This window comes from Zootoca vivipara, chromosome 16, assembly GCF_965207765.1.
Source record: "Zootoca vivipara chromosome 16, rZooViv2.hap1.1, whole genome shotgun sequence".
Lineage (NCBI taxonomy): Eukaryota > Metazoa > Chordata > Lepidosauria > Squamata > Lacertidae > Zootoca > Zootoca vivipara.
In genome coordinates, this window is record NC_142599.1 from 22,690,766 (window position 1) to 22,718,288 (window position 27,523).

Consider the following 27,523-nt stretch of genomic DNA (forward strand, 5'->3'; position numbering starts at 1 on the left):
TTGTGTCCAATTGAGAATGCTCCGGTCGGAGGGGGGGGGTGGAGACGGAAGTCACGTGCGTGGAGGGAGCGCGGGGGAGGGAAGGAGGGAGGAGCAAAGAGGGAGGGGCCGATCCGCCTAACAGCCCGGGGACCAGGTAATATAATGTTCCATCAGGCGCGGAGGGATGGTGATGGTGTTTGTTTTTATTCCTCCATTCATTTCTGATCGCTTTCTTGCTTTATGGGTGGCTGGGAGTTCCAAGACGATCTTCTCCTTTCCTGGTTGGAGAATAAAAATAAGCCAGGAGGAAAGAAGGATGGAGGGGTTAAGGTTGCCCCCCCCATCATTCCTCCCCCCCCATCTCATGCCCCTGGCCAAGCAGCAATACATCCCAGTGTTGAATGCCAGGTTTATCTCTCCCTCTAAATATAGAGGAACATCCAATGCTTTGATCTAGGGCCTAGTTCTCACTGAGCTGGAAAGCCTGGACCACTTCAGGCTGCTGTTTTAGCCGCGGGTGTTAGGGTATATTCTTCCCTACCAATTTTTGGACATACTGTATAGACCTGCATGTCAACAACCAAACCATCGGGGAGGAGTGTCGACCCAGAATCCCGACCTGCTTGTTCTTGTATGTGCAGGGATCAATTTTGTTTGTATGTTTAGGGGAGCATTCAAGGGGAAAGATTTCCCCAGGAAAGATAGCCCAGCAGTCGAGCACATGCTTTTCATGCAAAAGGTGCCAGGTTCATGTCCCCAATGTCGGTAGGACTGACTGGGAGAGATTTCCCAGAGAGCTGCTGCCAGTCAGTGTTTACAAACTGGGCTAGGCAGGCCACAGGTCTGTCTTGGAATAGGGCCTCTTCCTGTTTCAGAGGTGGTATATTAAAAGCGCACACTCTCCGTCACCAAAGAATACTGGAAACTGTAGTTTATTCCTCTTAGATCTACAATTTCCAGCACCCTTAAACTACAGCTCCCAGAATTCTGGTGCAGGGAGACTGCGTGATGTGCTCACAGCCTAAGTATGATGAAGGGTGCTGCATGTTAATCCCACTCACCTCCAGTGAAAAACTACAGTTAAGAACCATATGTAGAATGAGAGGGGAGAATTCTAGACTTGGCAGTATCTGGGAAGCTCAGGTAACAGAGATGGGCAGGACTGGTTGTTTTTTTTAACCAACACACCAGTTGTGACCCTATCTGGAGAAGATGTGTCTTGTCCATAGCTGCCAACTTTCAGATTTGAAAATAAGGGATCAACAGCCTCACCTGTCCTGGGGATAGGTAAAGGTAAAGGGGCCCCTGACCATCAGGTCCAGTCGTGTCCGACTCTGGGGTTGCGGCGCTCATCTCACTCTATAGGTTGAGGGAGCCGGTGTTTGTCCACAGACAGCTTCCGGGTCATGTGGCCAGCATGACAAAGCTGCTTCTGGCGAACTAGAGCAGCACACGGAAACGCCGTTTACCTTCCCACCGGAGCGGTTCCTATTTATCTACTTGCACTTTGATGTGCTTTCGAACTGCTAGGTGGGCAGGAGCTGGGACCGAGCAACGGGAGCTCACCCCGTTGCAGGGATTCGAACCGCCGACCTTCTGATCAGCAAGCCCTAGACTCTGTGGTTTAACCCACAGCGCCACCTGGGTCCCGGGGATAGTCTCCGGTATATCTAACAATCCAGTATAGCAGCGGGAAACGGCACTGGAGTAAGGGAATTTCCAGCAAAAAAGGGGAAGGTTGACAGCTGTGATCTTGTCTCAGGTTTTCAGGCGTAACTGAAATCCAGTCTGGACTATTGCAGGTCACTCCATGACTATAGCATTGTATTGGAAATACTTTTGCATCAGTAACTATATTTTGCTGTCTGTGCTTTCCTTGAAAGTATTTGTGATTTGTTTTTTTAAATTCTCTATTTATTTGCTTGCAGCATTCTTCTGCCATTTGTTAACCTCTAAGTTCATTGGATGGTGCACAGTGTTTTAAAAGCAAAGCGATAAAATGTAAAAAGAAAAGAAAAATACACGGTGGTCATGAAATCGCAAACAAATTAAAACAGCACTAGAAGAGAACCAGGCTAAAAGCAGCAGCATATGCTTAAAAGCAGCAGCGCCTAAGATCTAAAAGCCTGTGTTTGGATATGTCTTGGGGACAAGTACTATAAATAGATAGTATAGTTGAAAACCTCAGTCACAGTCAAGGCAGAGAGGTGGTGGGGAGCTAGCTTTCGGTTAGAATGGAAGCAAAAGTGTTCTTCCCCCAAAGAATCCTGGGATTTGTAGTTTGCTGAGGATGCTCTGAACTCCGTGATGGAGATCTGTGTTCCTCATCTCGGAACTATGTTCTCTGGGGAGAGGGGATGCTCATTTGGTCAGGGTGGCCTAACAGTCAGCCCCTCTTCTCAAGGAACTCTGGGAATTGTAGCCCTTGGGGGGGAATAGGAGCCTCCTGACAACTCCCAGCACCCTTAATAAACTACATTTCCCATAATTCTTTGTGGGGAGCCATAACCATTTAAGCGGATGCGGGTGGCGTTGTGGTCTAAACCACTGAGCCTAGGGTTTGCTGATCGGAAGGCCGGCGGTTTGAATCCCTGCGACGGGGTGAGCTCCCATTGCTCGGTCCCAGCTCCTACCAACCCAGCAGTTCGAAAGCACGTCAAAGTGCAAGTAGATAAATAGGTACCGCTCCAGCGGAAAGGTAAACGGCATTTCCGTGCACTGCTCTGGTTTCGCCAGAAGCAGCCTAGTCATGCTGGCCACATGGCCCTTTGTCTTCTGACTCCCCTCCTTCCTATTTTTCCTGCCTCATTTCTTTTTCCTTTGCAAAATCTCTCAGGGTCGCAACATCTGGAGAACACGCGGTCGACGCTCCGATTGCAGCCACCCCTTCTCCATCGCTTTCCCCAAGGACCGCTTCCCTTCCTTGCATCACAAACTTGGTGCGGTTGCCGGCTTTCGATGCAGCTACTGACCTAAAGGATAGGACCTGACTTTCCTCCAGAGATCTATTTCTCCTGGGCGCCGCTATCGCGTTCATCGTGGAGCTTCCAAGATTTGCTCTGCGCCCGTTGCCTTGTGGTACGGCCTTTGTCCAGCCTGCCCAGATAGAGTTTTGCGCTCCCTGCCACTGAGTGAATGGGGGCCCCGTCTGTTCTCCAGCCTTCTCTCCAGTCCTTGCCACTACTTCCTCGCTGCCACCATTGATCTGCCACGTTAATGTTGAGTGTGTTGTGCTTTAAAGTCTTAAGGAAGATGCAGAGACGGCACAGCAGCATCACAGACAGCCTGCCTCCCGAAAGGTTAGTTCTGTTTTAAGTGTACGGCATCCTTCTATCTTAACTAGGGATGTGGGTGGAGACACCTGCGTCCTTCCAGATATTGTTGGACTCCCATCATTCTTGAGTGTTGGCCATGCGGGCTGGGGCTGCTGGGAATTGGAGTCCCGCAGCAACATCTGAAAGGCCACAGTTTGTTTACTGGATTTGTAAACACTTCCAAGGGGCTCAAGGTGGCATACGTGGTTCCCCTGATACCTATTTTAATCCCACAACAACTCTAGGTTAGGCTAAGAGCATCGTTCAAAATTAGGCAGGCGCCAGGTGCATTTTGCACCTGGCTATTGGCCATTTGTGACCAAGTGAAGAGGCCTGGGTGCCAGGATGGCTTCTGACATCTCCACCATCTGGAGGTGCATGCCTGGGGATCATCGACTCTTGCCTGTTTTCACACACTTCATACCCTGTCAGGGGATTGTTGCGGCTACTCCCGAGTAAACATGCCCAAGTCCGTTCTGTCTTTAACGGTTTTATTGTGCATAGTATTTACAGAAGAAGAAGAGAAGAAGAAGAGTTTGGATTTGATATCCCGCTTTATCACTACCCGAAGGAGTCTCAAAGCGGCTAACATTCTCCTTTCCCTTCCTCCCCCACAACAAACACTCTGTGAGGTGAGTGGGGCTGAGAGACTTCAAAGAAGTGTGACTAGCCCAGGGTCACCCAGCAGCTGCATGTGGAGGAGTGGGGAATCGAACCCGGTTCCCCAGATTACGAGTCTACCGCTCTTAACTACTACACCACACTGCAGAGATAGCGGAAAACATGACCTCCTAGTCACTCGCAGAATCCGGCAATGGCGCCCTTCTGCTCCGGGGCCAGCATAATAGCTTGGGCACCCCGAAAAGCCGCTCTCTAACCTTGCGTTTGGGCATGCGCCTCAATTCGGGTGCCGGAAGCGGCTGTGCTCCTCTCCTACTTGTTGGCTGGAGTGGTGCAGGGGCTCCGATACATCGCTGAGCCGTGCCTCCTCCACTCCGCTTCCATCCTCAATTCCTCCCCCTGACCCGCTGCTGCCGCTCTCGCTGGGCGAAGTGCTGGTCAGGATGGTGGGGGGGAGGCTCCCTGTAGGGAGGTCCCCTGACATACCCCATCCTGTAGAATTTCATCTGTTATATTTTACCTGCACAATCAGAATTTCAGGAACCAAAACGTGTGGTTTTTTTGTGCGTGCAGCTTGAGCAGTGAACAACGTGATAGTTAATTGTTGCAGCTTGTCTTCACCCCACTGCCTTGCTCACAGTTGCGAAGAATATTCTAACGTTATGAATGGTCCATTAAGAAAAAGAGGTTGGAATCATCCGATAGATATGTGGACTGTCCCTGGATCTAGTTAAGTTTACTTCTTTAAGTTCTCAAAGTTCCGAACTTAGCTCAAGTTTGTCATCTGAACTAGCCACATGTTTAACTGAGAATCAATCACAGTCAGTCCATCCTTTGAAAAAGAAGACTCTAGAGCCATCTTGCCCCCAAATGGCAACTGGACATTCCATTTTGGTGACTGTAACACAATTTGGTGCCTAACTTATGTAACCGAGTTTCTAACACTGGCTAATAGACAATGACTGGCCCAAGCAACCCAATGTGCTTTGTGGCTGAGGGGGGATTTGAACCCGGGTCTCCCAGATTTTAGCTGAGCTCTCTAACCGTTACACCACACTGGCTCTCAGTGCTGCCTTAAACAACACATAGGTTTATAAAAGAGAAGGTGGCTCTTTATGTATCCAAATGGACCCCAACCATGTATAGCAGGAATGGGGAACTACAACTCCCACCGTCCCTGCCCATTGGCCACGATGGCTGGGGCTGATGGGAGCTGGAGTCCAACACCATCCAGGGGGCTACAGGTTCTCTGCTTTATGGCCTAAGCCTGCAGACCTTGCAGCCTGTTTTCATATGAGCCCTTATGTTCTATGAAAGGCGCTGCCTGAAGAACGTTGCTGCAGAGCCTTCTTGGTGCTGGCTCCTTACCTATGGAACCTGGTGCCAGTGGAGGCCTCGATGTCCCCCTCAATTCCCTCATTGAGAAAACTGGTAAAAACAGAACCCTTTTTGGACTCGGGACTCGGCATGTGCCCGTGTTGCTTTCCCTGTTGTCGTTAATTATTTCACAGAGTTTTGTATACGCCGCTTAATCACAAAAGCCTCCAAGAGTTTTTGTTGTGTTTCATTTAATCATGGGTTGTTGGTGTAAATATTTTATTTTCGACTTTTCAGTGCTGTTTTTGATTGGTTGCTGGCAGATTTCAGAGGTGTTATTGAAGTGGCCGTGGCGGCAAAATTAAAGAAGTCCATGTCACAAAGCAAAGTCAGCCGTGTCAGGTTAAAAGGAACCATAAATGCACAACTGCTTCCCGCCCCCCTTTAAAGATAGAAGTCTTTCTGCCAAGCCTTTCTGCCTGCCTCCTGTGGGAGTGTTACCCTAGGGGACCCCCATAGTATTGGATTGGGCTGTTGCGACCTCACCAGGGCAGCTGTCTATCAGCTCCTTCTGGTACGCAGGCTGAGACCCTACCTGCCTGCAGACTGTCTCGCCAGAGTGGTGCATGCTCTAGTTATCTCTTGCTTGGACTACTGCAATGCGCTCTACGTGGGGCTACCTTTGAAGGTGACCCGGAACCTACAACTAATCCAGAATGCGGCAGCTAGACTGGTGACTGGGAGCGGCCACCGAGACCACATAACACCGGTCTTGAAAGATCTGCATTGGCTCCCAGTACGTTTCTGAGCACAATTCAATGTGTTGGTGCTGACCTTTAAAGCCCTAACTGGCCTCAGTCCAGTATACCTGAAGGAGCATCTCCACCTCCATCGTTCTGCCCAGACACTGAGGTCCAGCACCGAGGGCCTTCTGGCAGTTCCCTCGTTGTGAGAAGCCAAGTTGCAGGGAACCAGGCAGAGGGCCTTCTCGGTAGTGGCGCCCGCCCTGTGGAACGCCCTCCCATCAGATGTCAAAGAGAAAAACAGCTACCAGATTTTTAGAGGACATCTGAAGGCAGCCCTGTTTAGGGAGGCTTTTTAATGTTTAATCAATTATTTTATTTTATTTTTCTGTTGGAAGCCGCCCAGAGTGACTGGGGAAACCCGGCCAGATGGGCGGGGTATAAATATATTATATTATTATTATTATTATTATTTGAGATGCTCTGTACGTGGTTCACATGTTCCTAGGGAAGAGCATGGAGATGTCGGTGTTTGTGATTTATTTTTTAATTCCTGAGCCCTGGGAGATCCGATTAGGAACGTTGCCCCGCTAATTTGGAGGTGGGGGCATAAAGCCACATGACAACGTATCTTGCTAACCGTTTTATTTCCCTGTGTGTCTTGTGTGTGAACCTAGCCTTTGAGGAGTAGCTTTAAAAATATCTGAGAAGCAGTGGCTTTGTGTGACTTGGGAGATGCTTGGAGTCGATAAAGAGGTCCAGTGAGGCTAGTGAACTCCATAGGGGGCTCGCTGGCTGCACACATCATTTCTAAACTTGGAGGAGTTGGGGCGCAGGGGATGGATCCACAACCAGGAGAGATTTCACCGCTCCCATGTGTCTCTTTGTGGCTTCAGACTTTTGCTGATCTTCTTCTCCTTTTAACAAGTTGTGTTTTGAAAAAATCTTTCTCCTCCTCCACCTCCTTCCTCCAATTACTTTCTCAATCCCCCCTCTATAAACCACAATCCCAAGGATGATTTACCCGTGAGATAATTAAAGCCATAAAACCCACAAATACATTTAGCTGTGATTCCTTCGTTGCAGCAGGTTGGGCTAGATGACCCTTGGGGCCCCTTCCAATGCTATATTTCTATGATCCTGTGGTTTAAAGCAAAGCTGAAATTCTAACAAGTGGTACAGACCCATTTATCCAGCTGGGAAAGCCTATCAGAACAAAAATGCTGTTGTTTCCAGAATGTGCATATATGTGGGCACCTGTTGTGTCTTGAAAGGGATGCTGTTTCGCAGAGCAGGGGTAGACACTCTAAAATCCCTTCTTGGATAAAGTTTTTGTCCTCTTGGTTTCTGAGTTTTCCACCAGCTTTGCCATCTCAGCATATTCCATCAGCTTGGTTTGCCATTATTTAGGAGACCACTGTAAGCAGATGGAAACAAGAGCAGGATTTTGACCTGCTTGTAGTGCAAAGAATATTAAGGACAATATGGCTTGATATAAAAATTGGAGTACGGATGAATACGCAGCTGTACAAGTCTTATTTTAAAGACTCCATGGAGGGAAGTCTCGAGATTCGGAGAATCTCCTCATATAGATATGTTCTTATTAGTTTGTGTTTATTTGTACTTTGTATTTGTAAAACCAATAAAAATTATTAAAATAAAATAAAATAAAATCCCTTCTTGGAGCCAGTTCAGAGCAAGGGGCTTCTGAGATCTTTGGATCTGGCAAGAGAGACTTTCTCACTGACTGCAACGATCTACCGGGTGTATAAGGAGAAAGTTTTTTTCTTGCATTTCAGCTAGCACCTGATTAAACAAATTGTAGTTTAATCTGATTCTTTCTTTCCCCATTACTATTACTATTATTATTATTATTACTACTACTACAGTGGTACCCTGGTTCTCAAACTTAATCCGTTCCAGAAGTCCGTTCCAAAACCAAAGCGTTCCAAAACCAAGGCGCGCTTTCCCATAGAAAGTAATCCAAAATGGATTAATCCGTTCCAGACTTTCAAAAACAACCCCTAAAATAGCAATTTAACATGAATTTTACTATCTAATGAGACCACTGTTTCATAAAATGAAAGCAATAATCAATGTAATAAAACTGAAAGCAAGAATGAATGTAATAAAATAAATGAGATAGTATTGTAGGTGATAAAAATTAAAATTATTGTTTTTTCTTACATGCACTGATGATAGTCATTGTTTGGATGGGGGAGCTTTTATCCATTTCCACATTCATACAAGCAATCAATCAGTAGCTGAACTGGGTTCCACACAGTCACGAAAACAAATGAACCAAAAAAAGCCTCAAAAACAAAAACGCAAAATAAATAGCAAAAACAAAAGCACCAAACTTAATCTGTTCCGGAAGTCCGTTTGACTTCTGAAATGTTTGAAAACCAAGGCGCAGCTTCTGATTCGTGCAGGTGCCCTGGAACCAAAGCCGACAACCGCATCGGACGTTCGGCTTCCGAAAAACGTTCGAAAACCAGATCACACACTTCTGGGTTTCCGGTGTTTAGGAACCAAGGCGTCTGAGAACCAAGATACCACTGTATTATGATTTGGATTTCTGTGTGTGTGTTTATACCAGAAGCCGGAGTCAAACCATCTCCTCCGAGACGAGCGTGGATGAAGGCGGCATTTTTGAAGGTCTCAAGACGGAAGCTCCCACTCCGCAGCAGCTTTTCTCTGGACTGGGGGGCATCCCGTCGGGCACCATCGCAGCCACCCCTTTCCAATCCAGTTTGGTCCTGGGGTCCTCGGCGGGAGGCGGGGAGGTGTTCATCCAGATGCCTTCCTCGCGGGAGGAGGGGCCCAGCCGGCCAGAAGGAGGTCCCTACCACCACCGGCAGCAGCCCCACCACTACCACCACAGCCACCAGCGCGGTTCCTCCCTGCTGCACATGGCCGGCAGCGACCGCCACGGACACACCGAGGAGGGGCCTGGGGACCAGCCCGGGACACCAGCCCCTGCTCTTTCGGAGCTGAAAGCGGTCGTCTCCTGGTTGCAGAAGGGACTCCCCTTCATCATGATCCTCTTGGCGAAAGTCTGTTTCCAGCATAAGCTTGGTAAGCCCCTCTCGTTCGACGCTTGGAGCAAATGTAAGAACTTGGTGAGTCCAGTAGCGTAGCAGCAAATCCAGGAGTTCGGGGCCCTTCATGGTAGTCACAACCACACATACACCTCTGTGATTATACAACCTTCCAAGATCATACAATAAATCTTACAATACAGTCGTACCTCGGAAGTCAACGCCTTGCAACTCGAACGTTTTGGCTCCCGAATGCCGCAAACCCAGAAGTGAGTGTTCCGGTTTGCGAATGTTCTTTGGAACCCAAACGTCCGACGCAGGTTCTGCGGCTTCCGATTGGCTGCAGGAAGTTCCTGCTGCCAATTGGAAGCCATGCCATGGTTTCCAAACGTTTTGGAAGTTGAATGGACTTCCGGAGCAGATTCCAAGGAATGACTGTATAAAAATAGGATACACTTTAATCAATGGACCAACCCAACCGTAGGACGACACTCGCTATTTTTTACAGGTAGGTAGCTGTGTTGGTCTGACGCAGTCAAAACAAAATCCTTCCAGTAGCACCTCAGAGACCAACTAAGTTTATCATAGGTATGAGCTTTCGTGTCCATGCACACTTCTTCAGATACACTATTTTTGTTTGGATAAATATGACAACATTTGAAATGAGTTTATACAGAATGAAGGAGGCTATTGACATCTACATATGTATTAGGAAAATAACACTACAGTCATACCTTGGAAGTAGAACGGAATCCATTCTGGAAGTCCATTCGACTTCCAAAACATTGGAAAAAAAGTACAGTGGTACCTCTACTTACGAATTTAATGCATTCCGAACACACATTCGTAAGTCGAAAAAAAATGTAAGTCGAATCCTATAGGAATGCATTGGTGGAAAAAATTTGTAAGTTGAATGCAACCCTATCTAAAAATTCGTAAGTAGAAAAAATCCTATCTAAACCGCATCCAAGATGGCGGACGGAGCTCCATTCATAAGTAGAAACTCATAAGTAGAGTTATTCGTAAGTAGAGGTACCACTGTATGGCTTCCGATTGGGTGCAGAAAGCTCCTGCAGCCAATCGGAAGCCACAGAAGCCCCGTCAAACATTCGGCTTCCAAAAGAACATTCAAAAACCGGCACAGTTACTTCAGGGTTTCAATCGTTTGGCATCCAAAGCGTTCGAGAACTTGGCTGTTCGACTTCCAAGGTACGACTGTATATAAATTTATATGAGAATGTATGGGAGTATATTACATTGCATTTTTGTATGTATATCCCCACCACTTTCTTATACATATCTTTGTTCTTTTTTCCTCCTCACTTTCTCCCCCCTTTTTGCTTCTGAATTACTTTATTTTTTTATATTTGATTTCCCCCAATAAAATATTAATAATCAAAATACAATAATCTTAGAATCATGCAATAATAGTAATTGGAGATGCATTGTGATGATCAATGAGGATCTCAAGGGGTCCTTTCAGCGAGGTCTGGTAATTCCTGTGCATGCACACGGGCAAGTGGTTTGGAGTGCTCCGATATCTTCTTTCGGAGTGACTTCAGTTGTGTTTTCCTTGAAGGCCCATTATAGATGCAACAGAGCTTGTGGACCATTCCCTTGAAACTGAAGCACCTGGTGCTTTCAGTATTCCTAAAGCTTAGCTTACTGAACAACTCATTTTGGGGGTTCTTTCCACACCTTCTACAGAGTGACCCTAGGCGCCGATCCTCTGTGGCTGACTCACCTCCTTTCACCCCAATTGGCTCCATTCGGCACAAAGGGTGAAAAGACTTCATTTCTGCGGATTAAAAGCTACTTTCATGCTGATTGGACAGCTGTAGGCCCCTGGAGACAAGGACCCTACTCAGGGCCGTCTTAAGCATGCCTGGCGCCGTGGTGTGCCGTATCCCTCCGCCGCCACCCCACCCCGTTTCCCAGCGCGGCGGGCGGGCGGGCGCTGTGTGCAGGGGGGCTGCCACGGGCGCAGCTGCACTGCGCCACGCAGCCTGCTGTAGGGTCAGCCCTGGGCCAGGGGACGCTGCCCGCCCCCTGTTGCGACGCCCCTGCACGCGGCGGAGGCGGCCCCAGGCCCGCGCGCCTCATGAGAGCGGCCTGAAGCCGCTGAAAAGCGGAGGCGCGCCTGGGGCAGCCTCAGCCGCACCTCTCAGCGGGCGCAGCGGCACCCCTGGTGGCCTGGCGCCCCGCGCCACCGGGAGCGGGCCTGACCCTACTAGAGAAATAGTAATGGTGTCTTTGAACCCCTGCAACCCCGGACCACTGTGCCACTGAACACATCAGAAGAAATATTCCACCCAGGGGCAAAACTAGGCTTTATTTCACCCAGGTCAAAGACCCAGTTGGGCACACACCCCAACCCCCCACATATTTGCACACACACACACACACACACACACACACAGGCTGGGAGCCTCAATGGCGTCTCTCTGGAGGCTTCACCCGGGGCAAAAAAACCCTGGCTAGGATCCCTGCTGTAGCTGCGGCTCCGATTCCCATCCCCACTCATGCTCTCAGAATGGTGACCGAGGATTTGGATGGGGTGGTTGTGCTAGACCAGGGGTCGGCAAGGTTTATCTTTCCTGGGCCGCATCTGTCCTGCGGAGATCCCCCTGTGGGCCGGATTGCGCATGCGCCCGCGATTTCCGGCATCTGCGCAGACTCGGTTTCAGGTGCCGCGGAAGCGAGTTCCCACGCCGCGCCGGTTTAGCACAGCGCGTGAGCGGGCATCTCAGTTCGGGGGCGGCTCCTGGGCCAGTCAAACGACCTCTGCGGGCCGCTTCCGGCCCATGGGCCTTAGGTTGGTGACCTCTGTGGTAGATATACAGATCATGTTTCTCTTTTCTCTCTGTAGGAATTGCTCTGTGCATCGGCATGGCAAGCTCGTTCGCATATGCAAACTCGACTCTCCGAGAACAGGTGTCTCTGAAGGTGAGTTGCGGAACAGGAGTGCTTCTGGACAGTGGTTGGTGGTTGGCAGTGGGGTGGAAGGGTCTGAAGGGAGATCTCTGGACTCCTGGCATAATGAAGCCCAAGGGCTAAGAGGAGTTCCTTTCCTAAGATAGGTTTCAAACCAACAAGAACATCCTCCGTTTGTGAGGGCACTGGGAACAAGCAACGTCAAGACCAGCTGAATTTTGGCTGCTTATTTTTCTGTGATTACATAACAAAAAAAGTGTGGGGTTTTGTTTTGTTTTACATTATGAACTTCCTTAGAACTGGAAAGGACCCGTCCCTGCCGCAGGGAGCCTACAGCAGGCATCCCCAAACTTGGGCCCTCCAGATGTTTTGGACTACAGTTCCCATCTTCCCCGACCACTGGTCCTGTTTGCTGGGGATCATGGGAGTTGTAGGCCAAAACATCTGGAGGGGCGCAGTTTGGGGATGCCTGGTCTACAGTCTAAAATTCACCACGGGCAATGAAAGCAGAGACAGAGAAAAGCAGGTTTAGAAGTCTTGGAGTTCTTTTTTTCATACAGCAAGTTGCTAGTCCTCATGGTGGCAAGGAACTACCTTTGGAGTCTCTGGGATTACATATTGGGCTTTTTGTTGTTGTTCTCCTCCTCAGGAAAAGCGGTCTGTGCTGGTGGTGTTCTGGATCCTGGCCTTCCTCACAGGGAACACCCTGTACTTGCTGTATACTTTCAGCTCCCAGCAGTTGTACAACAGGTAAGCAAAACGGCTTGGATCCTTGGGAAAAACAGGTACCCAGCCGCTTATCAGAAGAACAAGGAGGGGTTGAATGAAAGGGGGAGAAACATGTTGTTGTTGTTTTTTGCTTGTGTGTGACTGGAAGGGACTTGGAGAAAGCTCACAGCCAGATAAGCAAGGTTTTGAGAACCTGCATCCCTCCAGGAGCTGCTGGACTACAACTCCCATTATGCTAGCTGGCACTGATGGGAGTTGGAGTTTTCCTGCGTCTGAAACATCGGAAGCTGCCTTGCACCGAGTCAGACCACTGATTCATCTAGCCCAGGCATCCCCAAACTTCGGCCCTCCAGATGTTTTGGACTACAATTCCCATCATCCCTGACCACTGGTCCTCTTAGCTAGGGATCATGGGAGTTGTAGGCCAAAACATCTGGAGGGCCGCAGTTTGGGGATGCCTGATCTAGCCAGTGTTTCCTTCCTTCCTTCCTTCCTTCCTTCCTTCCTTCCTTCCTTCCTTCCTTCCTTCCTTCCTTCCTTCCTTCCTTCCTTGGTAAAAAATAAAAGGTGTCCCTGTGCTCATACCGGTATATTGATGAAAATGTGGGTGCCAGCACAAAATGGCTGCCATGAGCTACAAAACTAGAGGTGTGTGATTACTGCCACAAAAAAGGCCTGCGTCTCAGCTCAGCATTGTCCACAGTGACTATAGTTGTTCAGGGTGCTGAGAGTTGTTCGGAAGACCCCCTATTCTCCCTTCATAGAGCTACAATTCCCGGAATGCTTTAACAGCGGATCCTTTTTCCCAAGGAAGTTTGTTTAGGGTGCTGAGAGTTGCTAGGAGATTCCTGCCCCGCCCCCGCCCCCCGCCGCCGCATTCCTCACAGAGCTACAATTCCCAGAGTTCCCTGGGAAAGGGGACTGACTATTAAGCCACTCCTGGAATTGTAGCTCTCTGAGGGGATTTGGGGGTGGGTGTCTTCCTAACAACTCAGCACCCCAAACTACAGTTCCCATGATTCTTTGGAGAGAAGCTATGGCTGTTTAAAAGCGGCGTGAAGTTGCTGGTGTGGATGGGTCCCAATGTGCAAATCATAGCATTGGGCTCTGTGATCTAAAATAAGGCCATCTCTCAATCTAGATCTTCTGGGCCCTGGATGAGAATCCGCAGGTATGTTTCGCAAAGCTGAGTGATGTTTGGCATCAAATGGAAACGGCGGGGGGGGGGTTGCCTTGTGGGTAGGAAGTGTGGTTTATCTTCACCCCATATACTTAGAAAGCACAGACATTAGCCTGGATCTTTGGTTGACTTTCTCTTTGCTCAGATTTGCGATTTTGTTTTTTTCTTTCCGTTTCCCCAATCTAATGTATTTGTGGATTCAGTTGTGTGTGTCTGCCTGTTCGCTTTTTAAAATCAATTTCTTTCATTCCCATCTCTGTGTTCCTGGGTTTTCATTTTGGGAGGTCTCTCATTTTCGATTGTTTTTTTTTTTCATTTTTAGGGTTTAATTTCCATTGTGATGTGCCCATATTGTGAGTATTTTCATTTCTGTTTATCCCAATCCATTCGTTTATTTACTTTGCAAACAAGCCCATTGATGCTTCCCACCCAGCATGAAACCATATCCCACAGTGGCTGCCTAATTAGGAAGGAAAGCCAGTGCTTAACCACCCTGGGAATGTGATGGGGACGAGGCTTCCGATTGTTCACTTGCTCTCGGAAGTGTGGGTGCAACTCTGCTTGCAGAAAGGGGTTTGCCTGGGGTTAAAGCAGCTAGGGTTGCCAGACACAATAGAGGACAGGACTTCTGTGCCTTTAATTGCCCTGCTCTCTTTTGAGCCTGGAAACCTTAAAGAGAAACCAGCAGACCCTTTGTTTCATTTCCCAGCAAAGGGTCTGCTGGTTTCTCTTTAAGGTTTCCAGACTCCAAAGAGAGCAGGGCAATTAAAGGCACAGAAGTCCTGTCCACTCTTGAGTCTGGCAACCCTAAAAGCAGATAGAGTAAAGGACCTCCAGTTTGTGTGTTGGTGTGCTGGCCCCGGGGTGCCCAGCCTAGTGGACACTGGATAGGATGACCAGAAACTCACCCGGGGCTGAGCAGAGACATGGTCAACAGTCCAGGTCAGCAGCGGTAGGTCCAAGCGAGGCAACCAAGTCCAGGAGCTGGGTGAAAGCAGAGTCAGGAAACAGTCCGTGGGTCTAGCCAGGTAGTCAAAGGTCGGGAACACGCCATGGGTTTGTCCGTAAACAGGGTCAAAGTACAGTCCTAGGTCCAGGAATCTAGCAAGGGGTCAGTCCGGCAGGGAGCAGGGCAAGGCACAGGGTCACACGGTCACAGGCGGGCTCACGGTAGCAACTATGTTGCTCACACAACTTGGGTCTGGGTCTGGCTGGCTTTTATCTGCCCCGAGGCACGGGGTGGCCCCGATCCTTTGGTGACTCGCCTCTCCTTCTGGCCTGGAGGCGAGCACTCCTCCTGCAAGAACTTAGTTCCCTTCGCCTCTCTGCCCTGAGCCTCTGCAGCTCAGGAGAGGCTGGTGGGCAGGGTTGCCAGACTCAATAGAGGACAGGACTTCTGTGCCTTTAATTGCCCTGCTCTCTTTTGAGTCTGGAAACCTTAAAGAGAAACCAGCAGACCCTTTGTTTAATTTCCAAGCAAAGGGTCTGCTGGTTTTTCTTTAAGGTTTCCAGACCCAAAAGACAGCAGGGCAATTAAAGGCACAGAAGTCCTGTCCTCTATTGAGTCCAGCAACCCTACTGGTGGGTAACTGGACCCAGGGTCAGCCTCGGCTTCTCCTGATGGGGCTGGGAGTGGAGCAGCTGCAGGCAATGGGTCCTCCATCACATCGGGGCCCAGAGCAGACTCAGCTGATGACTACACCTGGGAATCCTGCGCAGGTGAGGACCCTTCAGGCTCAGGCCCTAGACCCGGCTCAGCTGGTACTGGAGGCAGGGAACCTTGTGCTGGCTGGGACACCTCAGGTTCAGCATCTGAGTCCGAATCCCAGGCCATCACAGTTGGCAAGGGAGAAAAAAGGTACTAGTATCAAATGAGAATTCCCTGGATGCCGAGATCCAGTTTTGGAGCAAGTGCCCTTTAGTGTGAGAAGCCCAGTAGAGACTTAAAACCACAAAATATGCAGCAAATTAAAGCATGGGAATATAGGCTGTTGGACTTTTAAAATGTTCTATCCAAATTATGTACTTCCCGCAAGAAACAATTTTGTTATTTTCTTACTCTACAAATCTCTCTTTCTGTGTGATTGCAACGGGGGAAATTCCCCTCTCTAGCTAGATTCACAGACCACACTCTGCAGAACAATAGGACTCTCAAAACAACACTAATGTCTCACATCGTATGTAGCTGATATGTAGAAAAGGCTTTACAACACGAGAAAGGAGACAATGCATGCACTTTTGTAAACCTAGAAAATCTTGGTTTTGTAAGATTTTCTTGGTTTCTCGCACATGCTTTTGTAAACCAAGAAAATCTTAATTAAAAAAAACTGTTGCGAGATTTCAGTCGCTGCCTTTTCCGTTGAGAACATTCCTCGATTCCTTTAAAAATAAATAAATGACAAATTCACAACAGTATTACAACAAAAGTACTGCATGCTTAAAATTGATCTAAATAGCCATTGCTATAATTGTAATTGATCAAGATATTATCAACAACTTCCTTTAGAAAAATATGAATTTTTCCATCCATATCCACCCCTTTTATTCTTTTCCTTTGAATCAAAAAACTTGATCAACACCTGCCAGACACACATATACTCAGAAGTAAGTCCCATAAAGTTCAACAGGGCTTGATACATAGATAGATCTAGGATTGCAAGCATACGGTCTTTTTGCATTTATTTCCTCTTCTGTAATGTGCCGTCTATATTGATTTCAGGCTGTTATTTCATTTTTCCACTGCCTATTGGAGTCTCTCTTTTCTCAAGAATTGTGCGATAAACATGTTAGTTCCTGCTTTGCTTTCTATTGCATTTTACAGTGACTTTGCTTGAATGTCATGATAAAGCTATGTTTTAGCACGGGGGTCAGCAAACTTTTTCAGCAGGGGGCCGGTCCACTGTCCCTCAGACCTTGTGGGGGGCCGGACTATCTTTTGAAAAAGAACATATAAACGAATTCCTATGCCCCACAAATAACCCAGAGATGCATTTTAAATAAAATAGCACATTTTACTCATGTAAAAACACGCTGATTCCCGGACCTTCCACGGGCCGGATGTAGAAGGCGATTGGGCTGGATCCTGCTCCCGGGCCTCAGTTTGCCTACCCATGTTTTAGCATGATGGGAACAAACCCTCGATTCCTCCCACATCCCTTCTGCCCAACAGTCTCAGGCTTTCCCCCTTCTGTTTCCACGACATCCGGAAAGAATTTAGAAGCTTTTAGGTTCTTGGGTTATCTGAACCGAGCAAAACTGCAGTTAATCTTAACTCTGCTTTTCTTGAAACGAGCCAATTTCAAACCAGGTGTTTAGGAAGCTGTATCTTTGTAAACCGCTTAGAGGACTGTTGAAGTGAATTGGTGTGTAAAGTGTTCAAAAAAATAAAACACCCGCCTCTTCCTGCCCTGCCCATTTCAGCCTCATCTTCCTGAGACCCAACTTGGAGAAGCTGGATTTCTTCGATCTGATGTGGATTGTGGGGATCACAGACTTTGTGCTCAAATACCTCACCATCGGTTTGAAGTGTCTGGTTGTCGCGTTGCCGAAAATTGTCCTTGCCGTGAAATCAAAGGTAAAGAGAGAGAGAGAGAGAGAGAGAGAGAGTTCTGTTCTGTTCTGTTCTCACTCTGGTTGGGATGCTGCTCTTATTTTTAAGATTATTTATTTTATTTTTCGCCCGTGCATGGGGACGGATCTTGAGTTGTGGACCAGGCTAGGGCTCCCATCCTTTTTGTTACAAAGAGTTTACTTATCTAGAGAGTTATATTCTGCTATTTTAAAACAAAAACAAAAAAACAGAGCGTTTTGTAACAATCATACATGAAACCATTAAAAAAAAACCATACGAAAAAGTTAAATTCAGAAGCCATCTAACTATTATGCAAAGGCGTGTTGTTAATTGCCTCCATAAATCAGGCAGGATGGAAAAGCTTTCAGCACGCAATTGAAACAGAGGGAACCTGCTGGATCTCTAGTGGCAGGGGGTTCCACAAGACTAGGCCGTCGACATTAAGGCTCAGTTTCTTATCGTTGTCAAATGAGCCTGACCAGTTGGGGGAGTGACCAGCAATGCTGCTGCAGATGATCTCCTGGATGATCAACTTGAGATTCCTGCATTGCAGGGGGTTGGGCTAGAGGACCCTCAGGGTCCCCTCCAACTCTACAATTCTGTCATCTCTAGGTAGTGCTTGGGTGGCCCCCTGCCTGAAACCTTGGGGAGCCACTGCCTCTCAATATGGAGCACAATGAGCTAGGTAGACCAATGGTCTGGCCCGGTTGCTGCCTACTTAATTCAGCCTTTTGTTTCGAGCCATGAGAACGGAACCATCTTTTTGCAAGAGGAAGGGTCCAAACTTAGTGGTATAACATCTGCTTTCCGTGCAGGAGGTTCCAGGTTCCAATGGAATCTCAAGGTAGGGCTGGGGAAAGTCTCCTTGTCTAAAACCCTGGACGGTCGCTGCCAGTCTGTGTAGACAGCACTGGGCTAGATGGACCAGTAGGTCTGGTTCAATGCAAGGCAGCTTCAATTGAGGTCACAGGCAGCAAGGCTTCTGAATACCAGTTGCTGGAAACCACAGGAAGTGGAGAGATGCTTCTGTGCTCGGATCCTGCTTGCTGGTTTCCCATTGGGGCACCTGGTTGGCCACTGTGAGAACAGGAAGCTGGGCTAGATGGGCCAACCGGCCTGATCCAGCAGACTCTTCTTATGTACTTAACGGAATTAGGAAAGGAGAAAACGAGGGCGATGGTGCGGCCGAGCTCCTGGCGTTCTCCTCCTTTGCTCCCCATTTCACCTTTATTTCCCCCAGTTTGTACAGAAGCACTTTTGTGCGGGAGACAGATGGGGGCCTCTGTGTTAAGCGCACACAATTATCATCCTTCAGCCGGTGCTGAGATTTCAAGCCAGGGGATCAAAGTAATTCCAAATGGGTTTTGCGCGAGTAGGTGTGGTTGGAAAGGTTTGTCCCTGGGTGCCGGGGTACTTAAGAAGAAATATTAATTTACCCCTGGCGGTCGTCCAAGAATCTTGCCGCCCTCCCCCTGCCGCAAGCCTCTGATGATAATGATTATTATTATTATTTTATTTGGGGAGATTAATGGGCTGGGTCATGGCATAATCCAGTTTGGGGAGAGGGTGATGGCGGTAAAAACCCATCCAACATGCAAACGATGCAAATCGTCAGCCCAAGACAAATTGCAGAGCTGGAAGAGGTTCACAGCCTTTGCTTGCTTGTCTAAGAGCCGTCCCAAGTCCTCATTAATCCTTGTCCCAGAGAAGAAAGAGACTGTGCCTGTATTTTTCAACCGCACCAGGAGGCTGGTAAGATTGCATCTGTCAGGGGCCCCCTAATGGCTCACAGCACAGATGCCTCATTCTGAAAATACTTTTTTTTTTCTTTGACGAGACGCTGATCATCTCGAGTTGCCGTCTTTCTTCCTGCCGACCTTGAAAACAAGACCCTCTTGAGTGCTAGACTGAGGACGGTGTCTGAAAACCAGCCCTGCGCTTGCGGGTTCTCATTGGAATTCGACATTCCAAAACCCTTAGCTTTGTATGAGTTCTTAAAATCCCTGAATAAAAGGGGGGGAAAGAGGCAAGCTTCTAGATCTCATGGTCATTGAGAAAAGACAGAAAACCTATGTGTTGTCTCCAGCCACCTGCTGTTTTGTACATAAGGGCATGAGGTGAGCCTGCTGGATCAGGCCAATGGCCCATCTATTGGAGCATCCTGTTCTTACAGCGGCCAACCCCATGCCTGTGGGAAACACGCAAGCAGGATTCGAACACAAGACCACTCTCCCCTCTTGTGTTTTCCAGCACCCGGTATTCAGAAGCATTGCTGCCTTCAACAATGGAGGTAGAGCAGGCATCCCCAAACTTTGGCCCTCCAGATGTTTTGGCCTACAACTCCCATGATCCCTAGCTAACAGGACCAGTGGTCAGGGATGATGGGAATTGTCGTCCAAAACATCTGGAGGGCCGAAGTTTGGGGATGCCTGAGGTAGAGCATAGCCATTGTGGCTAGTAGCCAGGGGCAGATCTACTGTTAAACTAGGTAAAGGGTAAAGGGACCCCTGACCATTAGGTCCAGTTGTGACCGACTCTGGGGTTGCGCGCTCATCTCGCATTATTGGCCGAGGGAGCCGGCGTATAGCTTCCAGGTCATGTGGCCAGCATGGCAAAGCCGCTTCTGGCAAACCAGAGCAGCACATGGAAACGCCATTTACCATCCCGCTGTAGCGGTTCCTATTTATCTACTTGCATTTTGACGTGCTTTCGAACTGCTAGGTTGGCAGGAGCTGGGACCAAGCAACGGGAGCTCACCCCGTCACAGGGATTCGAACCGTCGACCTTCTGATCAGCAAGCCCTAGGCTCAGTGGTTTAACCCACAGCGCTTAATCTTGAGGACCCTTAATCCTTGAGCGGCCCCAGAAGCGACTTTAGACCACGTTGCTTGAAATTTTGCTTGAAAAAGTACATCATGCATGTATATAACATTTCCCCAATTTCCATTAATTTTCACACACACACCCTACCCACACACACACACACACACACACACACACACCACACAACTAAAAAAACTATAAGGCATAGGAAATTTTTATTCACACCGGTGACTTTGACATGTGAGATAATCCAGTATAGCATCTTTAATAAAAAAAAATCTGATTGATTGTATGTGGTGATCTGTTGTGGAACAACCCTGTTGAAGAAGATGACAGTGGCTACCCTTGCTGGTTGTGAAGGGGCCCCCATAACTGCTCAGGCTTCAGGGTCCCAAAAATGTAGGTTTGCCACTGCTGGTAGCCATTGATGACCTCAGGCACCTCCAAAATTTGCCTAATCTTTAAAAAAAACAACCTCCAAAAAAAAACAACCTCCAAATTGGTGGCCATCACTGCCTCATGTGGGAGCGAGTTCTGTAGTTTAACTCTGTGCTGCTGCACGAAGAAGTGCTTCCATTTTACCTGTCCCAGATCTCCCAAAATTCAGCTTCGTTGGACACCCAGGAATTCTAGCATGAGGAGAGAGGGAGGAAAACTTTTTCTCTATTTGTTTTCTCCGCATCACATTCAGAGGCTTGCCTGCACCAGGAGGTGTCTAGCATCCCCCAAATTTCCATCATGAGTATTTCTGTTGCTTGCCTTCAAAAAAAATCACCCACACACCCCTCAAGCTGTCGCTCCTTAGCGGTGTAAATGAGAACCTGCCATTTGCCGTCCGGACAACAATAGGCGCCTCGAGGAGCCACATGGCTCTGGCCGTTTTAATTTACTTTAATTCATTTTCTATTGAACCCAAATGGTGTTCTGCTTGTTGTGTTGTTTTTAATGGAGGGCATTTGGGAGAGGTGTAGGCAAGGCCCTCTTGAGGGAAGAGAGGGCCGCAGCTGTTTCAAAGCGCTCCAGCGCTGCTTCTCTGGGATCCGTTGGGCTTTTCAGGTTAGGGATAACGGCGGTTTCTGAAAGGTGTGCCGGGGAGGGAGGGAAGGAACGGTTGTTCTCACGCAAAGTTCCTTTGCATGCCACCACTCAGCAGAGACTCTAACCCTCAGTACCTTAAGAATCGCCTCTCCCCATATGCACCGACCTGTTGCGGACACGATCCGTTCCGGGATGCCGTTCGCACCCTGAAAAGTCCGTAACCAGAGCGCACACGCAAAGCGCGATAGAACGCTTCTGCATGTGCTTGTCATCGGATGCCCTTCTCTCCGTCCACCATCCCAGAGAGCTTTGCAGAGTGGCAACAAGAGGACGGGCCTTTTCTGTGGTGGCTCCCTGATTGTGGAATGCTCTCCCCAGAAAGGCTCGCCTGGTGCCATCATTACATGACTTTAGGCACCAGGCAAAAACAATTACTATTTACCGACGCCTATGGCTATTATGGCTTGTGATAGTGGGGGGGGGGGAGGACTGTTACTATGATATTTTATTATTAGTATGCTTTTTGTTATGTTTTTATCATTGAAGTTCTGTAATGTACGGCTGCCATATATCCGAGATTTCCTGGGCATATCTGGAATTTGTCCGTCGGAAATTGCGTCTGTGCGGAATATAAGAAAATCAGCAAAAAATGTCGGGGGGAACCTGGGAATGTGACAACCCATGTCAGAAGTGTTGGCTTTTTTGGTGAATTTCCTTTAAAATGGCTGGAAAACTTCATTTTAGGGGGGAGATTTTGCCGCGCTTCTGGTGCCGCGCTGCTGCCGATCCCGGATTTTTCAATCTGGGAGTTGGCACCGATGAACATGAGGTATGACTGTGGTCTGGCCCACCACATGGTCTGAGGGACGGTGGACTGGCCCACGGCTGAAAAAGGTTGCTGACCCCTAGTTTTGACCTTTGGGCAGCAGTTCCACACATGCTTGCGCACCCCTCTCGATCCATCCGGATAAGCAGAGGGCCTGGGAAGAGCTCAAAGACTCAGGGAGAGTGTGAAGCAGGGCTGATGAGAAGGGGTGTGGCCTAGGGAAAGCCCTGAGGGCCAAGTAGAGAGGCCTGGGGGGCCACATTCATACCCCAGACCTGGAGTCCCACACCTCTAGACCTAATTATGTTATTGTGGCCCTCTCTTCAGACAGTAGTGTGTGAAGGAAAGGCAGTCACCTTAGATTTTGAGACCCTACCACTCACTCTTCTGAGCACCCACCCCCCACCCCTGACAACTGCCCCTCCCGAGTCCTGCCTTGATGGTGCCACTCTGGTTTGGAAAAATGCCTGGCCTGTATGCTTTGTTTGCAAACACTGGTAGAAAATGTGAATTGATCGGCGGGATTGTGCGTACTTCTCAACCGATACAGATCCATTGTCTCCCAAGCCCAGGGGGTGGGGTGGGGGTTGACCCTATAAATATGTTCCAGTAATAAAGGACGAATTTTTTTCTCACCTGAAAACCTGTTTGGGCAGAAGGTTTAATGGAGAGGGGACGAGCCTGTCGTTGATCGATCTCTTCACACACATCCTTGTCGATCTCTGTCTTATACACATACAGTGGTGCCTCGCAAGACGAAAGTAATTCGTTCCGTGAGTCGCTTCGTCTTGCGATAATTTCATCTTGCGAAGCGCGGTTTGCCGTGGCAAAAAAAACCACCCCACCGAAAAACTTCATCTTGCAAAGCGTGGCCATAGAAAACTTCGTCTTGCGAGTCACCAAAAACATCGCAAAAAGCTTTCGTCTTGCGAGTTTTTCGTTGCGTGAGGCATTCGTCTTGCGAGGTACCACTGTGTTCACAAAAATGCCTTTTCTGTAGACTTAGCAAGCCTGCTTTTAGGATTTTCACATGCTGCAGGCGGCATTGCTGTAGACTTGAATTTCCTTCGGATCGGACAGAACCTTGGCGAAGGGTTGTAACTCAGCGGCAAAGAATCTGCCTAGCATGTGGAAGGTCTCGGGTTCTATTCCCAGGGCGCTTCTTGGTAGGGCTGGGAGTGTTGTGTTCCTGAAACTCTGGAGAGCTGCTGCCAGTCAGTGTAGACAATACTGTGCTAGATGGACTGAAGACATGTAAGGCAGTTCCCTGTGTTTCTATAACAGTTTTTCCAACAGATGGCCTAAGTCAGTCTACGGTTACCTCAGGATTACAACCCAAGCTTCCCAAATCCAGTTTGTACACCTATGACCCGTGGGCAGCATTTAACTGTCTGAGGTTGGCGGGGGGGGGGGAGGCAGGGCTGTCCCAAGATATTTGGGCACCTGAGGCAAACCACAAAATGGCTTCCCTCTCTGCCAGGGGAAAAGGGGAATGAGTGAAGAGCTATGTCAGGAACAAGGGAGGAATAAAGATCTACATTGGGATTGGCTGCTTGATGCAGCCAAGGTGGCAGGTCGCCCTGGATGCGAGTCTGTACCATAACAGACCCTCCAAGTGTCCCTATTTTCCAGGGACAGTCCCGGATTTACAGAAGCCATCCCGGTTTCTGATTTGATCCTGCATGTCCCTAGGTCCTAGGACATCCCTATTTTCATCGGATAAATATTGGAGGGTATGTAACCCCCAAGCCAAGGAGATAAGTAACTCGACAACCTTTAGATGATATTTGAAGGCAGCCCTGTATAAGGAATGTGGTTTTTTAAATGTTTTATTATGTACGTTTCCGAGCACAATTCAAAGTGTTGGTGCTGACCTTTAAAGCCCTAAATGGCCTTGGTCCAGTATACCTGAAGGAGTGTCTCCACCTCCATCGTTTTGCCCGGACACTGAGGTCCAGCACCGAGGGCCTTCTGGCGGTTCCCTCGTTGCGAGAAGCCAAGTTGCACGGAACCAGGCAGAGGGCCTTCTCGGTGGTGGCGCCCACCCTGTGGAACGTCCTCCCATCAGATGTCAAAGAGAAAAACAGCTACCAGATTTTTAGAAGACACCTGAAGGCAGCCCTGTTTAGGGAGGCTTTTAATGTTTAATAGATTACTGTGTTTTATTTTTCTGTTGGAAGCCGCCCAGAGTGGCTGGGGAAACCCAGCCAGATGGGCAGGGTATAAATAATAAGTAAGTGTGTGTGTGTGTGTGTGTGTGTGTGTGTGTGTGTGTGTGTGTGTGTGTGTTGGAAGCCGCCCAGAATGGCTGGGGCAACTGAGTCAGATGGGCAGGGTATAAAACTGTTATTAATATGGACTAAAAGGTACCCCTGACCGTCCAGTTGCAGATGACTCTGGGGTTACGGCGCTCATCTCGCTTTACTGGCCGAGGGAGCCGGCGTACAGCTTCCAGGTCATGTGGCCAGCATGACTAAGCCGCTGTTGGCAAACCAGAGCAGTGCACAGAAACACCGTTTACCTTCCCACCACAGTGGTACCTATTTATCTACCTGCACTTGGTGCTTTCGAACTGCTAGGTGGGCAGGAGCTGGGACAGAACAACGGGAGCTCACCCTGTCGCGGGGATTCGAACCGCCAACCTTCAGATCGGCAAGCCCTAGGCTCAGTGGTTTAGGACGTCCCTATTTTCATCGGAGAAGTGTTGGAGGGTATGCCATTACCTGGTGAGCTGGCCGGACTAGGCCTAAAGGCAAAATTAACCCCGAAAGACCTGCAAGTCCTTCCTCGCTTTGGACCTACAGCAGAGGGGAAGGGAGCCGAGAGAGGACTTTGTGCAGGCCTCCTGCCTTGCCAAGCGCCGCTGACAGCCTCCTCATTAGCAAGCAGCTACCCCCTGCGAGGAGCCGCACGCTTTGCTCCAGAGCCTCCCTTCTAATCTACTAAATGGCCTGCGCTTGGGATCTCAGGCTGTTGCCATTACAGATTTGCTCCGCGCGATGGGCCCCTCGGGAGGCGGAGGCGGGGGGCGGCCGGGTCCTTGAGTAAGCGGCTGGCGTGACCTCACTCGCTTTCCCGGGGGATATGAGATCATCCGAAATGCCGAAGCTCTCCAAAGCTCTTCGATTTGCTCAGCGAGAGCGAGAGAGAGCGAGGAGGACAGCTTTGCCGGGTGATCTCATCCTGGGGGAGCCCCGGGGGGGGAGGGAGGGGGACGAGCCTGCTGTTCTCCTCCAGGACCCTAATGGGCTCAATCCCCCTGGTTCTCGCTGGCAGCAAGGAGACAGTATTGGAAAATGGATGGAAATTGGCCGTGTAAACATGAGTTACCTCTTCTTTTTTAAAAAAAATGTTTCTCAAGTCTACAAAAGCAGCAGTGCGAATAACTCCCCCAGTATATAAATTCAAGATTCTCCTCTGCTTGGGGGTGGTGGTGAAGCCCCCTATTCTGGGAGGCACATGGGAAGCTCCGAGGAAGGTATACAAATTTAATAATTCAAATAATAATAATAATAAGGGTGAAAGAATTAGATAAGCTAGCAATTTGCTGCAGCAAAGGGGGACGTGGGAGATTTAGTTTGTGTATTCTGTATGAGAATTGCCTCTTACCCTACGTAATTTTAGCAGATTTGACGGTGATTTTATTGTCTGTAGTGATTGTCAATGTTTTTGGATGATGCCATGGCCTTTGGCTACTGCAACCAAGTCTACAATGATGACACAGGGAGCTCACTGGTCAGGCCATGGATCTATCTTTCTCAGTGCTGCCAACCCTGACTGGCAGCAGCTCCGCAGGATTTCGGACAGGATCTTTTTCCAGCCCTGGTTTGGGGGTTGAACCTGGGACTTTCCCCATGCAAAGCAGATGCTCTGGTGCTCAGATGTGCCCCCCCATAAATGTACTAGTCCTCATGGTTCTGAATAATATCCATCACCTGTTTTGCCCACGGAAGGTCCCAGGATCTGCCTGGAAACCCCCGGAAGAATAGCAGCCAGTATAGACAAGACTGAACTAGATGGACCAGTGTAGGGGTCCATCAGGAGTAGGGGCAGGAGTCAGGCTCTGGGGCCTGTAGTGCTTTGCAGGACTGGGGCCTGCCTCAGCTTGTGCTGGAGAAGCAAGGAGTGGCCACTCAGGTGAAGACCTCAGCTTGTGCTGGAGAGGCAAGGAGTGGCCACTCAGGTGAGGCCACTTGATACCTCACTGCACCTGGTGGCAGGAGCTGGGAGGGATAAAAGCTCAGCATTTCCCTTCAGCTCTTTGCCACAGCAACGCTACCCCTGCCTGGTTGCCTCTGGCCTCTTGCTCCTTGGACCCTTGCCTTGCCGACGCCTTGATCCTCAACCCTTGGACCTCTGCCTTGCCGACGCCTTGATCCTCGACCCTTGGACCTTTGCCTTGCCAACGCCTTGCTCCTTGACTCCCAGACCTTTGCCTCTGCCTTGCTCCTTGACCCTGCGACTGCCTGCTACTGGACCCTCAGCCCTGCACCTGTTCCTGCTTCTACACCTCCATCTTGCCTCTGGTCCTGACGTCCCCAGCCAGGGCTTCAACCGCCCGCCGACCGGACCGTGACACAGTGACCTGATAAAGCACATTATGACGTTCTTAAGAGAAGGGTTGTAGCTCAGGGGTTAGAGCAGGCATCCCCAAACTTCAGCCCTCCAGATGTTTTGGACTCCAATTCCCATCACCCCTGACCATTGGTCCTGTTAGCTAGGGATCATGGGAGTTATAGGCCAAAACATCTGGAGGGCTGCAGTTTGAGGATGCCTGGGTTAGAGCATCTGCTTTGCACGCAGAAGGTCCCAGGTTCAATCCCTGACATCCCCAAGTAGGTCTGGGAGAGAGAACCTCAGCCAGGCAGTCTCGCTGAGAGGCAGGTGGCCTGACTCAAGATAAGGCAGCTTCCTCCTGAGCTTTTGACAGCTGCCCGGCGGGATTTCAGTTGATTTGTGCCCTCCCCAAAACTTGAGCCGACTGGGCGCCCTCTCCACAAACATCTGGAGGGCTGTAGAGGTAGGAGAAGGCTGGGACAAAGGCGAGAGGCATAGCACCCCCTGGGACTGGAAGATATGACGACTGTATTTTTGAGCCGCCTTCCTCTTCCCAGGAGGGCAGCCAGCCAGGAGGTAAACACTGATCTAAATTGCTTTGCAGGTCCCACAGCGGTTTGCTCTGTTAAAGCCGAGTGCGTCGGGACAGATGCACGGGAAAAGATCCTGGTCCTGGGTTTTCAAAAGGGCCCGAGTGCCGCCTGCCAGGCTGCTGAGCTCCTGCGAGTGGGTGGGTGGGTGGGCCTGGGAGCCAAGCAAAGCAGTCAGCCATTCACTCTCTTTATCAGGGACCGATACTCGGAAAGAAACTTCATACAAATATAGGAAACAATCCTGATTTTTTTAA

The 27,523-nt window shown here is 49.1% G+C and overlaps 1 protein-coding gene across 1 annotated transcript in view; it reads left to right on the forward strand.

Annotated features, from left to right (window-relative positions):
• The first annotated feature begins 61 nt into the window (after window positions 1-61).
• RNFT2 (ring finger protein, transmembrane 2) overlaps window positions 62-27,523 on the forward strand; it is a 33,480-nt gene continuing 6,018 nt past the window's right edge. The window contains exons 1-6 of the mRNA XM_035098402.3: window positions 62-136; window positions 2,819-3,281; window positions 8,577-9,055; window positions 11,888-11,964; window positions 12,602-12,702; window positions 17,282-17,435. Of these exons, the coding sequence (XP_034954293.1) occupies window positions 3,199-3,281; window positions 8,577-9,055; window positions 11,888-11,964; window positions 12,602-12,702; window positions 17,282-17,435 (894 nt within the window). The 5' untranslated portion in view covers window positions 62-136; window positions 2,819-3,198. The remainder of the gene's footprint in view (window positions 137-2,818; window positions 3,282-8,576; window positions 9,056-11,887; window positions 11,965-12,601; window positions 12,703-17,281; window positions 17,436-27,523) is intronic.